A 15,486-nucleotide genomic window follows, 5' to 3' on the forward strand; every position below is an offset into this window, starting at 1 on the left:
TCTGTGAGTTCGAGCCCCGCGCCGGGCTCTGTGCTGACAGCTCAGAGCCTGGAGCCTGTTTCAGATTCTGTGTCTCCCTCTCTCTGACCCTCCCCCGTTCATGCTCTGTCTCTCTCTGTCTCAAAAATAAATAAACGTTAAAAAAAAATTTTTTTTTAAATACACATTAAAAAAAAACACAAGCGTGGTCAAAGACATGGAGAAACCAGAACCCTCAGACATTGCTGATGGGAATGCAAAACGGTGCAGCCACTGGAGAAAACAATCTGGCATTTCCTCAAAATAGTAAACACAGAGTTACCATACAATCCAGCAATCTCACCCCTAGGTATATACCCAAGAGAATGGAAACCTACGTCCACACAAAAAACTACAGAAATGTTCACAGCAGCCAAAGATTGAAAACAGCCCAAGCGTCCGTCAACTGATGACAATCCAAGGCAGCGTATTTCTACAACAGGATGTTATTCAGCCATAGAAAGGGGTGACGTGCTGATCCACGCCGCAAGATAAATGAACCTCAAAAACATTATGCTGAGTGAGAGAAGCCAGACACAGGAGGGCATCCATTTTATGATTCCATTTACCTGAACTGTCCAGAACAGACAAATCCACAGAGACAGAAAGTACATTTAGCGACTGCCGGGGGTTAAGGAGAGAAGGAAACGGGTAGTAAATGCTAATGGACATGGGGTTTCTTTTTGGAGTGATGAAAATATTCTAAAAATTAATGGCGATGGGGCGCCTGGGTGGCGCAGTCGGTTAAGCGTCCGACTTCAGCCAGGTCACGATCTCGCGGTCCGTGAGTTCGAGCCCCGCGTCGGGCTCTGGGCTGATGGCTCAGAGCCTGGAGCCTGTTTCCGATTCTGTGTCTCCCTCTCTCTCTGCCCCTCCCCCGTTCGTGCTCTGTCTCTCTCTGTCTCAAAAATAAATAAAAAAAAAAAACGTTGAAAAAAAAAATTAATGGCGCTGATGGTTGCAAAACTCTACGAATATGCCAAAAATCACTGACTTGTACACTTTAAATGGGTAAACTGTATCCATGTGATTACATCATGCGAAGAGTGTGCATGTATACGTGTATAGAAAACCATATACACCAAATACATTCTAAACAAAAGTACGATCCATCCAAATCAGCTGAAATAAACCTTAAAGCAAAAAGCATCAGGAGAAATAAAAGGATCATATAAGAGGCACACTTCACCAGAAAGATATAAAAACCCTAAACCCGGGGCGCCTGGGTGGCGCAGTCGGTTAAGCGTCCGACTTCAGCCAGGTCACGATCTCGCGATCCGTGAGTTCGAGCCCCGCGTCGGGCTCTGGGCTGATGGCTCAGAGCCTGGAGCCTGTTTCCGATTCTGTGTCTCCCTCTCTCTCTGCCCCTTCCCCACTCGTGCTCTGTCTTTTTCTCTCTCAAAAATAAACGCTATTTTGGGGCGCCTGGGTGGCGCAGTCGGTTAAGCGTCCGACTTCAGCCAGGTCACGATCTCGCGGTCCGGGAGTTCGAGCCCCGCGTCGGGCTCTGGGCTGATGGCTCAGAGCCTGGAGCCTGTTTCCGATTCTGTGTCTCCCTCTCTCTCTGCCCCTCCCCCGTTCATGCTCTGTCTCTCTCTGTCCCAAAAATAAATAAAAACGTTGAAAAAAAAATTTTTTTTTAAATAAAAAAAAAAAAAAAAAAATAAGCAGGGCTCCTGGCTGGCTTGGATGGTGGAGTATTGCGACTCGATCTCAGGATTGTGAGTTCAAGCCCCACGTTGGGTGTAGAGATTACTTAAAAATAAAATCTTAAAAAATACACATTAAGGGGCGCCTGGGTGGCTCAGTCAGTTACGCGGCCGACTTCGGCTCAGGTCACGATCTCACGGTCTGTGAGTTCGAGCCCCGCGCTGGGCTCTGTGCTGACAGCTCAGAGCCTGGAGCCTGTTTCCGATTCTGTGTCTCCCTCTCTCTCTGCCCCTCCCCCGTTCATGCTCTGTCTCTCTCTGTCCCAAAAATAAATAAAAACGTTGAGGAAAAAAAAAAAATTAAAAACCCTAAACCGATATGCATCTGTCAACCCAGTCTCAAACGATACGAGGCAAACTCTGGCCTTACAAGGAAAAAGGGACTGACCCACAATCGTAGTGAGAGATTTTAACACAAGTCTCTCAGACTTGACGGATTAAAGCAAACCAAAACTGAGTAAGGATGTAAGGAGTTTGAGGGGGCACCTGGGGGGCTCAGTCAGATGAGCATCCAACTCTTGATCTTGGCTCAGGTCACGATTTTACAGCTCGAGCCCCACGTCCGGCTCCGGGCTGGCATCACAGAGCCTGCTTGCAATTCTCTCTCTCTCTCTGATCCTCCCCTACTCACTCCCGCTCTCTCTCAAGTAAATAAATAAACAAACAAAAATTTGAACAACATAATGACCTAACACGTATGTTCAGAACCTCACACCCAGTAATGAAGAGAATATGCATTCTTTCCAAGCACACGTGACCACTTCCAAAGCTGACCATATTAAGCCAAAAAGCAGGTTTCATGAACATAATGTAGAAACAATATCACACGGACCCACGTGCCCCAACCACGATACAACGGAGTTAAAAATCACTAATAAAAAAGACAGCCCGGTAACCCCCAAACTCTGCTTGGTAGGGAAAGCTAAGTCCACTATAGAGACCCGAGCCCCTGGCTCTCTCCTCCTGCGGATCCTGTCGTGGTAGGACAGAGTCTGCCGCTCGGCCAGGGAGAGCCAGCGCGGAGCATAGCTTGGCGGGGGCCAGAGACTGCATTGGCAGAGGTGGGGGACCGTGGGAAGCCTCACCTTTTGGCGGCTGCTCTGGGGACGGCGGGGCCTTCTCTGCGTCCTCCAGTCGCTCCTGGCCATCTGAGTTCTCATGCTTGTCCTCGCCCTCCACTCTGTCCAGGGCAGTTGGCAGGGCCTGGGGAGGACAGGCCAGGGATGCTTCAGGGCCTGAGGCCTCAACAGCATGGAGGGCAGAGGACTGGCACTCGGCTGGGAATCCACTCCCTCCGGGTTCCCGTCCGTGCTCCCGAACTGCTCCCCCCGGACCCAGAAGCCTGAGCGTGGAGCCAGAAGGTCTGGGTTTCAGCTGTCCAAGCAAGGGCTGAAAAGGTCCCTAGACCCAACCCCCACCCCGTACCCACCAGGGGCCCAGGCACCAGCATCCTCCACACCTGGATTTCTGGGGGCTTCTTTGGCTTCTGCACCCCCAGCTCCTTCTCATCCATGTAGCCCAGCTGGGCTTCCATTTTGTCTGAAAGATCAAAGGGAAGAGGTGAGACGGTGGGCTTGGGCAGGCAAGGGGTGAAAGGCAGGAAATGGGGCGCCACAGGGGAGAGCTAGGCTGGCCTTCAGGAGGCTCCTCTGGGCCTGGCCCCTCCAGAAGAAGGACAGGTGAGCCAGGTGAGCCAGAGACCTCAAGCCAGGCCTGCAGACATGGGGATCCTTGGAGGACCTTGGGCCCAGTGAGGCCAAAGCCACAGGCTGATGGCACAGGGCTGCCCACGGCAGGGAGGGGAGGTTGGCGGAGGCCGGCCTAGGAGCCGGGACAGCTGGATGTGCTTCCCGCCTTCAGGCTGGCGGACAGGCTGTGGGCCTCCCCTTACTGAGCCAGTTCCTGACACCCTGCCAAGCGCTCCGAGCAGCCCTGGGAGGTGTCCACTGTCCAGTCCCACATCACAAGGGAGAAAACGGGGCTCACATAGGACCAGGTGTGTCCACCTCCAGAGGGCACACTTTTGCACAGGAGCAGGATAGATGTCCTTGGAGGCACTGAGCCTCTCAGGGATTCACGCCTCACCCGGGCATAGGTAGGTCAGAACGGGGCCTTCGAGGTCCAACGGAGGGAAGACGACACTTTGCCCATGGTGACATGGGTCACCAAAAGACACTCAAAGACAGACAATTAACGAGGAACAAACGATCTGAAAAGACATTTCGCCAAAGACACGCGAATGGCCCAGAAGCACGTGAAAAGATTCTCGACGTCTTCAGCCGTCAGAGAGACGCAAATCAAAACCACGGGAGACACCACTTGGTCTCCACTGGGACAGCCGTAAGCAAAAAGTCAGGTAACAAACGTTCGGGGAGGGGGTGGGGAAACCGGGAAGCATCACACGTTGCTGGTGAGGGCGTCACACGGCGGGGCCACTCTGAAAAAGCCCAGCAGTTCCTCAGAATGTCAGGCCACGTGACCCAGCAGTGCCACTCCTAGCCACGCTCACAGCCACGTGACTCATGGCACCCCCACCTTATTCACGATGGCCCCAAATCCCCCAGCTGACGGCTGAGCAAACAGAAACACGGCACATCCCACACAGTGGGACATCACTCGGCCAAACACAGGAAGGAAGCGGGACACGCCCTACAACGTGGATGAACCTCAGAAACACGCTAGACCGGGGCGCCTGGGGGGCTCAGTCGGTGAAGCGTCCGACTTCGGCTCAGGTCACGATCTCGCAGTTCGTGGGTTTGAGCCCCGAGTCAGGCTCTGTGCTGACAGCTCGGAGCCTGGAGCCCGCTTCGGATTCTGTGTCTCCCTGTCTCTCTGCCCCTCCCCCGCTGGCACTCTTTGTCTCTCGCTCTCAAATAGTAAATAAACATTAAAAAATTAAAAAAATTAAAAACATGCTAGAGAATGAAGCCGGACACAAAAGGCCAGGTGTTATGTGGCTTCACGTACATGGAACGTCCAGAACAGGCCAATGCACAGAGTAGATTAGTGGTTGCCAGGGGCTTGGGGGAGAAAGAGTAAGGAGTGACTGGTGACGAGTACGTGATTCTCACAGGGGGATGAAAATGCTCTAGAATTAGAGGCAACTCACCCCTGTGAACACACGAGAAACTACCGAACAGTAAGGTTTGCAAGGACTGAACGTTGTGGTGAGTAAATGGCCATTAAAAAGATAAACTCTCAGGACAGCGACATTTCTGCAGGCAGAAGCTTGCAGCGGGGGAAGGGAGGCTGTCTGTCCTGGGTCGTGCAGAGGACCCGGCGTCTCCCGGGGCCTGGCCACCTCCCGTGACCCGGGTGCCCTCCCCCGCACATCGGAGCCCAGACCTGGCAGGCCCAGTGGGGCCGGCAGGAGGTGAGCAGGGCTGGCGGGCACTGGCGTGTTGGGGTCTGAGGAGGTGACTTCGCTTGGCTTCCTGCCCTCGGGCCCCTCGGGGATCAAGTCCGGGGTGCTGTATTTCCCGTTAACGTGTTCAAACTCCTGAACCTGAGGCAGGAGACAGGGAAGGAGAGAGGGAAGTGGTCTCAGCCCAGAGCTAAGGGCCTCAGGGTGGCTGGAGGGACAGGGGGTGTCCCGGGCTTGGGATGAATGCCACCTCCCCACCGAGGCTGGCCAAGCCGAATGCACTTCTGACCACAAACCTCTACGCCAGGCCCCACCCCCACCCCAGTGTGTGCTCTGCCCCTTGACCTACCGTCCCCACCTCCAGCCTCCCCACCCCCGCCCAGAGAGGCGTTCAGAGGGGTCCCTCTAGCCTGACTCGGTGCCCGGAGCCAGGCACTTGCCCTCTGCCCGCTGACCCCCAGAGGGCACACAAGGGCCACGGGGGCGCCGCCAGGAAAGGCCCAGGCAAGGCTTACTCACCCACCTTCTTCCTAACTAGTGACATGACCCCGATGCGGGTAAGCACGTGCTGCCTCGAGAGGCCCTCACGGGGCACGCCGTCCGCGAAGGTCTCTGCACCGTCAGCCCCCGGCTCACACAGGTGCCGCATGAAGAGGGACACATAGGCTCTGGGGTGGGGGGGACTGGGGCTCAGGGAGTGAGGGGCCAGCAAGGACCCTCTGAGAGGGCTGGCAGGACCCCCAGGTAACCCCCTGGCTGGAGCCATCATCCATCAACTGCCTCCCAGTCAGGCCTGCTGGGTCAGGCCCCTAGGGAAGGACTGGGGGCGGGGGGCCCAGAAGGGAGCCCCCCCATGACAGCCCTTGCCCTGGATCTGGTCTAGCAGAGGCGGCTGCTCAGGGTTTTCTGCACCTGAGCCCTGCCCACCCAAAGGCCAGACAACAGGAATCCTCCAGACAGTAAGCCAGGGCGGGAACACAAACACAGCCCAGTGGGCAGGCGCCCTCAGTGGAGCCTGCCCGCTCTGGGGTGGGCAGCCACGCCCCGGGCCACCACCTCAGCCCCTTTACCTAAACTCCTTCTCGCTCTTCCCTCGAAGGTCCCGCACCAGCCAGTGGGAGTTGAAGGCGTCCTGGGGGGGCATGCCCCAGCGCATGATGGCGTTCAGAAAGGCCTTCCGCTGCCGGGCGTTGAAGCCCAGCACCTGGGCAGGTGGGGAGTGGGGCGGAGGAGCAGAGAACTCAGGGATGGGCAGAGAGGCGGACGGAGGGGAGAAGCTGGGAGAAACAGAGGAGGCAGGACCCGGAGACCCAGGGGTCTGTCCTGGCCCCACCTCTACTTGGCTGTGACGCTGGGCAGGCCCCTCGCCCCCCCCCCCGCCTCTATCCCTACTCCACACCCCGAGAGGTGCAGCAGGGATGAGCTCTTTGTTCTGAGAAGGAGGAAGGGGAGCTGGGAAAGTGGGGTGCAGGCGGGCCCCACCTCGATATTGCCACCCACACGGGCGAGAAGAGGTGGCAGGGGCTTGTCCCTGTCGCTTTTCAGCTGCCTCCTGGATTGTCGCCGTCCACCTGGGAAGCAGACCCACCACGACACCTCACCGGAGCCCGGGGTGTCCCGACCCCCCGCATCCCTTCCAGCAACTCACCCCAGGACAGCAGAACCCCTCAGGACATCCTCCAAAGGATGGACGACTGTCCTGGTGTCCCCAGGGGACCCCAGGCTGACCAGCAGCTCCCTGACAAGTGTCTGGGCCCCAGTCCAGGGTCACCAGTCCTGAGACTCACTCTGCCCTTCTGGCCTTTCCTCAAAGTCCTCGTCCTCGTCCTCGGAGCCGATGGAATATTCAGACTGGTTATCCGAGAGCTCGTCCTGCCACTCTGTGAGGGGCCACGTGCAGAGAGGCACAGAGTGAGCCCCCCGACGTCCAGGGCCATGCCAAGCCCCCAAAACCCAGCCCAGGGGTGAGGGACAACGAAACGAGCACGGTGTACTTCCTGGGAGCTCACTGAACCCCAACAGCCCTGCACTGTATCCTAAGGCATGACACCATCATCATCCCTCTCTCACAGATGCGGAAACTGAGGCTTCCACAAGGCCACAGCAGGAGCAGTGGTGAAGTCACTGGACCCCTAGCCACCAAGCTCCCCAAACAGCCGGCACCCACCCCTGCTCCCAGCCCCCTTTCTCCAACCCCCCCCCCCCACCCCCCCCCCCCCCCCCCCCCCGCCAGCCCTCTGACCGCCCGCACTCTCAGAGCCCACGGGCTTCTTGCCCGCCCGGGGCCACGCACCCTGGTCCTCCTGGGAGGCGTCGTTGTAGTTGACCTGCTTGCGGATGCGCTTGCCCTTGCCCAGATTGCGGGCCAGGTCCTCCTGCTGCTGCTCGTAGTGGTGCCGAAGCAGCTTCTCCCAGTAGTCGGGGTCCACGTTCTCCTCCTGCTTGATGATCTCCCGCTCCACCTCCTCCTGGATACAGACGCAGGGCCCCTGAGGGCAGGCCCCGCAGGTGCAGGCCCCGGATGCTCGGAGGTGGGGCCAACAGCTACCCCCCGGGAGCCTCCCAGCGGCCTCCGCCACTCCTCACCCTCCAAGAGCCCAAGATGAATCGGAAAGCCTGCCTACTCCAGGAAGCCACCTTGATCACCCCAGCCCCAACAGGTCTTCCTCCTGCCCCTGACACAGTCATTCGTTCGTTCGTTCGTTCGTTGGTTCAATCATTCATTCACTCCAAAAGTATTTCCTGGCCGTGTGCCAGGCACTGGGGTACAGAAGTGAATAAGCCCCAGCCTTGCCCTCAGGAGGCTCCTGGTTCCTGAAGGATAATTAGCACCCAGGGTCTGCATGGAGGGTGATGGGAGTTGAGGAGGAAGCGGAGAAGGAGGAAGCGGAGACGCCACCCAGGAGAGACCCAGGGTTAAAAGTTTGCTGTGAGAGGAGAAGGGCCGCGGCGGGGCGAGGCAGGGGCGGGGCCGCAGCGGGGGCGGGGCCGCAGCGGGGGCGGGGCCGCAGCGGGGGCGGGGCCGCAGCGGGGGCGGGGCCGCGGGCTTACCACGCCGTCCTCCTCGCGCACCACGTACTGCGCCACCTTGAAGGAGCTCAGGTATTCGTTCATATTCTGCAGCTCCGTGTCGTCCGTGGCGTCCTGGTTTCTGTCCAGCAGCTTGGAGATGGCCGCATCGTCATAGTGGATCACACTGCTGTCCTCCACGTCCTTGTTGTCGCCTGGGAGCAGACAGGGTGCAGAGTGAAGGGACAGATGGGGTGCCCAGGTCCAAGTGTGGGGACCCCACAGGAACAGACTCCCGACCATGGCCCTTCCCAGCCTCCAGCAGGGGCGGCAGCAGAGGGGCATGGTGACCAGAGAGCGGAACCTGCACCGTAGCAGCGCGGCTGCCTGCTCACCGGACAGTCCGCGGGCACCCAAGTGAGGGGCCAGTGGGGGCGAGCACGGGAGCCCGACAAAACACAGAAAGGGGGGGCGGGGCGGGGCGAAACCCTTCCTCTCCGGGGACAGCCCCTCGAAACACAAGAGGAGCTGGGAGCTAGGCTGACTTAGCCCCTACCTGGCGGGGTACTGCCATGCTTTTTCTTGGCGCTGGCAGCCAGGGCTCCCCCTTTAGAGGACTGGACATCCGGGATGGGCGTGACAGGCCTCTGGCCCTGAGACATCATGCCTGTAGGACAGAGTCAGAGGGATTGCAGGGCTGGGGGGCAACCCCTAGCCCCAGTGCCCAGAGACGCCGCCCTGGCCCTACCCTCCGTGGCCAAGAGACGGGGGCAGAGGAGAAAGGCTGTGGGCCCCGGGGACGGATGGAGCGTCACCCCCACCCACTAGCCGCCCTAGACGCCCACCCTCCACGTCGTCCTTGAAGAGCTCCTCGGTGCCGAACTTGAGGATGTCGTCCAGCTCCTGCTTGGTCATGGAGCCAGACTTGGAACCGAGGCCAGGCCGCACCACCAGGTGGGTGAGCATCATCTTGCGCTTGGCCACCTGCGTGATGCGCTCCTCCACCGAGGCCCGAGTCACAAAGCGGTAGATCATTACCTTCTTGTTCTGTCCGATGCGGTGGGCGCGGCTGAAGGCCTGGGGGCAAGCTGCAGCTCAGTGCTGGGGGTTCAGCCAAGGGCCGGGGGGGGGGGGGGGGGGGGGGGGGCCGGGCGCAGCAAGGTGGGAGGGGCGTGCGCGCGTGCTCAGGGGCATGTTCTGCATGGGGCTGTGCTGGCTTCCTGACCGTGGGTGGTCTCGGGCGGGCCTGGGCGCCCGCACAGGTGGAACTAGGCATAACTGCAGGTGGGCGGGGGTGTGTGCAGGGGCGGCGGAGCCAGTGTGTGCCCCTGAGAAAGCCACACGGGGCTCTGACGGCAGTCCTGGGGAGGTGGGGTGGCACCTCCCTTGAAGCGAGCCGCTCGTGACCGCAGGAGCTCCTGTTGGAGACACTCGGCCACCCTGGGAGGGCAGCAAGGCCAGGAAGCTGCCCAGTGGTATGAGGACGTGCCCGAGGCTCTGTGCATCAGGCGTCTGCGTGAGGCGACCCTAGCGTGACTATCTGTGTGGGTGACTCTGCGTGGGCGCACACACGTGTGCGTGAGACATGAGTTTGTGTGTGCCCCTAACAGTATGTACTCAGTGTGTCCATCCCTGCCCCAGGTGGCCAGGGACAAGAGCGTGTGTCTTAGTTCCCACACCCCTACCCCCTCAGCCCTTCCGTCCTTCCTCACCAACCCCGCCTGCCCCTCCTCCATCTCTTCTCCCACAGGCTGGTCTCCCCAGTATTTCCTTGGTTTCCCCCCCAAACTGCCCCCCGTCTGGGTCCCAGGACTCCCTCCTTTTGACTCCCCCCATGGGCTTGATCCTAAGAGTGATGGGACAGACTAAGAGTTATCAGCCACACAGACTGCTGTGTGTCCTTGGGCACATTGCCTGCCCTCTCTGGGCATTTCCTCTTTTGTACAGTGAAGAAGCTGGAGGGGCAGGGCATAGCCTCCCCTCACCTCCCAGGTCCCCTCTTGGGGCTGGGATTCCATGAGGGTGGCCCAGGGGGAGGTGACACCCGGACACAGAGTCTGAGGGGGAGGGGTGGAAAGCCCACAGAACCAGTGGTGGCAAGGGGGCTCTCTGACAGGGTTGCGGTGTCAGGGCCACAGACCTGGATGTCATTGTGTGGATTCCAGTCCGAGTCGTAGATGATGACCGTGTCTGCTGTAGCCAGGTTGATGCCCAGGCCACCCGCCCGGGTCGAGAGGAGGAAGCAGAACTGCTGGGCCCCGGGGGCTGAGGAAGAGAGGCAGGTGCCCAGTGGGGCCAGTGAGGGGCTGCCCAGAGAGGTGAGGGTGGGCACAGGTGGACAGCAGATAGGAGGGCTGGAGAGGACAGGAGAGGGGGAGGGGAGTGCTGGGACACCGTGGCCCCATCACAGATGACATCAGCCGCAGCTGTGTTCAGGGTAAGCCTGAGGAGGCCCAGGGCCCAGGGTGGGGACAGAGCAGCCCCCTTGAGCCCCACTCAGCCCCCAGCTGTGCTCTGAGTCCTGACTCTACAGGAGGGAGCCAGAGAGAGAAGGAAGTTATGTTCAAAGCCTAGATGAGCAAAGACCAAACTACAGGGCCCCGGCCACCCCACCGGGCAGCTCCCACTGTCGCAGGACAGCTGGTTCTCCCACTGTCGCAGGACACCTGTCGCAGGACAGCTGAGCCCTTCATAAGTGACGGGGTCTGACCTGTGCGCCCGAGAGAGCTGCAAACAGGTTCCCGATCCTCCCGGGGCCTCGGCCACTCCCACCTCCGTCTAGATCTTGCAACTCTGGACTCGCTTCACCTCAAACACGAGTGGACAACAGGAACCCCTCCCCTGGGCGATCGGGCAGTGGGGCCCCAGCCCCGTTCTGAGGGTGGAGGCCAGCAGAAAGCCACAAGCCCCCGGGAAACAGCTCATCATCACTGCTGCAAACCTTGCCACTATAAAGGGGCACTGGGTCACCTGACCTCTCCCCCACTCCGGAGGTCTCCTTCACTGCCCAGCAAGCTCCGGTCTCTCCTTCCCAGGCCAGGAAGAGAGTACATTGAGTTTGGATGCGTAAGGCTCTGTTTCTTCCTTTCTGTCGCTAGGAAGCAGCCCGCAGGGAGCAGGCGCTCAGCTCCACCCCTCCCGCGGTCTGTTTTAGGGTGGCAGCTTCTGTCCCACACTGCTGGTAACCGGTGGCTTATCTGGGGTATCAGAAGCCCACAGGTGCCGGCCAGACCCTCAGCCCCAGCTTCATTAGTAACAGAGGTGGTAATTTCCTCTCTTTCTCCTGGTCTGGGTCTCAGTTCCAAGCAGGTGTTCCCTACTGGGCCCTCAGCACCCCAGGCAGCCCCCAGAGGTTCCGTGGAATTCATTCCTTTTAGCATTTAAAAGGGACAGCTGTTAGGACTTAAGACACCAATCTGCTTTCTGCAGCCACGTGAGGGGAAACTAATCTGAACATCAGTTGGGTGGCCTGGCTGAGACCCCAGCCTGGGAGGAAGGGCAGATATAGGGTCCCAGTCAAGAATGCATGGGTAAGGCAGGGTACCGTTGAATCTGTCGATCGCCTCTTGTCGGAGGCCCCCAGTGATGCCACCATCAATCCGCTCATACTTGTAGCCCTCATACTCCAGGAAGTCCTCCAGAAGGTCCAACATCTTCGTCATCTGCAGGGGACATGATATGCCTGAGGGGCTGCCCCAGAGCAAGGAACCCCATGGGGCCACGGGCATGGTCCCCAAGAGTTTGGGGAAGACAGAGCTGCCTGTTGAGTGGGGAGAGAGGTGGGACCCAGGCAGACCTGACTCGGGGCTCTCTGGAGAAGAATGCAGCCTCCAGCCTTGACCCCCAGAGTCACTGCATCACCCACACCAGCCCCACAGCCATCTGTCTAAAGCACAGCTCTGAGCAGCCCTGCCCTTACCTAACAGCACAAAATCCCAGCTCCTCACCCTGGCATTCCAGGCTGGCAAGACTTAGTGCAGTCTATATGGGCTTCATGTCTCAATGCTTCCATCATACCCTCAGCTACCCCAAATGACCTGGCCTCTCCTCCTGAAAAGCCCACCCCCTTACTGCCTAGGGAACTCAAACAGCACCTCTTCTGTGAGGTTTTCCCTGATTTCACTGCTCCCTATAAGAAGAGAATAGCAGTCCCTTCTGGGCTCCTATTACCCCGTGTATCTCCCTTCATTCTTGAGAGATAGTTGAGCTGGATATAAAATGATTCATTCCCGCAGGATACTGAAGATTTTACGATTGCCTCCCGCCACCTGTTGTTGCCGATGAGAAGCCTAAGGACAGTCTGATCATCATTCCTTTGTAGGCACTAGGTCTGAAGTGCTGTGATTTCCCTGTGAGGTGCCTAGGGATTCGTTTCTTTATATTTATCCTGCTTGGTACTCCAGAGTACGTTTCAGATCTGAGACCTCACGTCTTTCCCCAGGTCTGCAAATTCTCACGGATTCCAGCTTCTTCGCCATTTTCTCTATTTCTTCCTCTGCAACTCCTGTTAGATGATTATCGGAGCCTCTCAAGGTGTCCTTCGTGCACTTTCTCCTTTGTGATCTTTGTGTCTCTCTGCTCCATTCTGGGGAGATTCTCAGCACCAGGTCCCATTCATCAGCATTGCCCTCAGCAGTGCTGAGAGTTTATCCAAGGTGTTGAAATGTTTTATTTTAGTTCCATGCAGACCCTTTTCCTATCCAATTATTCTTGTTCATTTCTTCCTGCTTGTGCTCAACTGATTTCTTCTTGATTTATGGGTTGTTACTCCATTAATTTTGGGGATCCTAAACATGCTTGTCTGAAGTCTTTTTCAGGCTTTTCTATTATTCTTTTCGTTTGGAGTGTACGTACTGTTTTGTGGGATGTCCTAATATCCGGTTTTGTCATGAGGTTTGGAAGTGGGGTTTGTGGGCCCGTTTTAGGTGCTCTGTCTCCGTCCCTTTCCCTCTGTACACATTTCTAGGAGTTGCGCAGTCCCTTCTCTTTGGTCCCAGAATCATATCTTATGTTGGCAGGGGGTTGGGGGCATTGTGGGTCCAGTCTCCAAGCCAGTCCACAGTGCCAGGCTTGGTCAGATTTCCCCAACATCTCTGGGCCTCCTGCGGGCCCATGGTGGGGTCGGGGCTGCAGGCAGGAGCCGCGGTCACCAGCTGACTTCAGTACACAGAAGAGCCACATCCTCCTCGCTGGCTTTGAGCAAGGGGCCTGGCTCCGTCCCAGAATACAGGAGCATTTTTAGCACCAGGACCCGCAGGACCATTGCTGACTCCCATCACAGAGACGACCCCGGAACTAAATGTCTCTTTACGTCCGTCGCCCACATCCGTCTCCCACACTAGACTGGGCGTGTCTCAAGGACAGGGACTGGCCCCGTGCCTCCCACAGAGCCTGACAGAGGGCAGATGCAACCAGAGGGGTGAGGGAACAAGGGGTACACAGACCAGCAGACCCCCGAGGCTGCACAGCCTGCCTCTGACCACCCAAGAGGCAGTGGTACGAGTGCCATTTCAGGAGGAGCTGCCCCCCGCACAGGCTCTGCCCAAACCAGCCTCAGGGCCCGCCTGTGACAAGTCAGGCTGCAGGGGTGAGGGCCAGGGGCTGTCGTCCCAGCCTGGACACCAGGGAAGGCTCCGCTGCTTTGGGGGTTTGGGGGGGGGGGCAGGCCAGAAGGGGCAGGTGGTGGGGAAGACGCTGGGCTTTATGGCCAACATGCCCTGAGCGCCTGGAGCTTGGCACCCAGCCAGCTTTCTGGGCTGTGCCCGGCCAGGGCGCACACGAACAACCTCTGACGTGCAGTCCACCGGGAAAGAGCACCAGGCCTGGAGGGCCACTGGCAGGCGGCGCCCTCAGCTGGCAGGGGTGCCCTCCGCAGGATGTGGAGTGGGGGCTGCAGGGGGAAGCAGGGAGGTCAGCTCACCTGGGAGAAAATGAGCACGCGGTGCCCTTCATCCCTCAGTTTCTTGAGCATCTTCTGTAGCAGCATGAGCTTGCCCGAGGACTTGACCAGGGAGCTGCCGTCATAGGAGCCATTGGGCAAGACGGGGGCCTCCTGTAGACACGGCAGAAGGTGGGGCATTGGGGGGCTTCCCGGGTCGGACCGGGCAGACAGGCCACTCATCCCACGGGGCCCCTCCGGGCACACGGCACTCCCAGGCAGAGCCCTCCGTCTCCCCCTGCTGGCACTCCACCAGGACGCCGGGGACATCAGCCAACAGGCGATGACAGGGTCTTAAGCTAAGCCGGCCTTCCCAGAAGGAATTATGCCTGGTCTCTGTGGTCACGGCAGGGCGCATCCTGGCAAGGCCAAGCCCTGAACCCCAGCTGGGCAGGACGTCAGCCCAAGGGCCCTGCCGTGCCAGGGCGGTGAGAGAGATCTGGGGGGCAGATCACCCACAGCACGGCCCCCCACGGCTCCCTCTGCACGTGTCTGGCTGTCTGGGGGCAGGAGGCAGACACCGCGGAGGGTTTCAGCAAGAACCAGAACAGTAGCGACGGTGACAAGAACGGCCGTGCCGGGCTCTCTCTGAGGGCACTTTCTCACCCGGCCCTCACCCTTTCAGGCAGATGCTGTTACTGTCCCATTTTATAGAAGATAAAGCTGAGGCTCGGAGCAGGACCACTGGCTTTCCTGAGACCACAGGGTTGGAGCTGCTGCCTGACCCGGGTCCAGTCTCTCACTTCAGGACTACCTGGGGCCCCACGCAGGCCTTCCTGACTCCCCCGGTGACCGAGCACAGCCAGATCAGCCTGGGGTGCCCTGATGCCCCCCACTGCTTTGTGGGCACAAGGAGGGGTCAAGGGAAGGAGAGGGCCCGCCTGAGCAATGGACGGAGGTAAGTTTTCAGAAACTGGGTGGAACGGGGCCACGTCACCTGTAAGTCCACACGTGCGGAGAGGGCTGGGGGGCTGAGGGTGCCACGGCAGCCACGGACAGGCACCGCGACGGGCAAAGGGAACCGACCGCGGCAGCCTCGGGCCCTTACCGTGACGGTCACGGGCACCCACTACAGCGGCCACAGGCGGCCATGGGGACCTACCACGGCAGCCACGGGGAACAGGTAGGGGTGGTTGCAACACTTCTTCAGGTCCATCATGATGTTGAGCAGCGACACCTGGTTCCCGCCCCCCTTGGAGTTCAGGGCCTCGAAGTTCCGCGTGAGGATGAACTTGTAGTACTTCCTGTGGCAGGGCGAGGAGGAAAGGCAGGCTGGACACCGGGGCCGCCCCGACCTCTGAGAGGACGCTCTCTGCTCTGCAGGGAGACGGGGCTGCCGGCCGAGCACCACTTACAGAGACCAGAGGAGCCCTGCCGGGTGAAGCCCCAGGCCCCGAGTCACCCAGCAAGTTACTGAGGACACTGAAAAGCCTCAGGCAGCCCCAACC

General features: G+C 59.1%; 1 protein-coding gene across 3 annotated transcripts in view; it reads right to left on the bottom strand.

Moving 5' to 3' along the window:
• The window catches only part of CHD5 (chromodomain helicase DNA binding protein 5), a 63,805-nt gene that overhangs the window by 14,683 nt on the left and 33,636 nt on the right, over positions 1-15,486 (bottom strand). For all 3 annotated transcript variants that reach the window (XM_045475425.1, XM_045475424.1, XM_045475426.1), the window contains exons 19-33: positions 15,141-15,282; positions 14,021-14,152; positions 11,645-11,762; positions 10,241-10,365; positions 8,946-9,177; positions 8,657-8,767; positions 8,143-8,315; positions 7,385-7,559; positions 6,879-6,971; positions 6,574-6,662; positions 6,162-6,295; positions 5,615-5,759; positions 5,073-5,232; positions 3,187-3,266; positions 2,813-2,930 (exon numbers count right to left, since the gene is read on the bottom strand). In XM_045475425.1, the coding sequence (XP_045331381.1) occupies positions 2,813-2,930; positions 3,187-3,266; positions 5,073-5,232; positions 5,615-5,759; positions 6,162-6,295; positions 6,574-6,662; positions 6,879-6,971; positions 7,385-7,559; positions 8,143-8,315; positions 8,657-8,767; positions 8,946-9,177; positions 10,241-10,365; positions 11,645-11,762; positions 14,021-14,152; positions 15,141-15,282 (2,027 nt within the window). The remainder of the gene's footprint in view (positions 1-2,812; positions 2,931-3,186; positions 3,267-5,072; positions 5,233-5,614; positions 5,760-6,161; positions 6,296-6,573; positions 6,663-6,878; positions 6,972-7,384; positions 7,560-8,142; positions 8,316-8,656; positions 8,768-8,945; positions 9,178-10,240; positions 10,366-11,644; positions 11,763-14,020; positions 14,153-15,140; positions 15,283-15,486) is intronic.

This window comes from Leopardus geoffroyi, chromosome C1, assembly GCF_018350155.1.
Source record: "Leopardus geoffroyi isolate Oge1 chromosome C1, O.geoffroyi_Oge1_pat1.0, whole genome shotgun sequence".
In the NCBI taxonomy this organism is placed as follows: Eukaryota; Metazoa; Chordata; class Mammalia; order Carnivora; family Felidae; genus Leopardus; species Leopardus geoffroyi.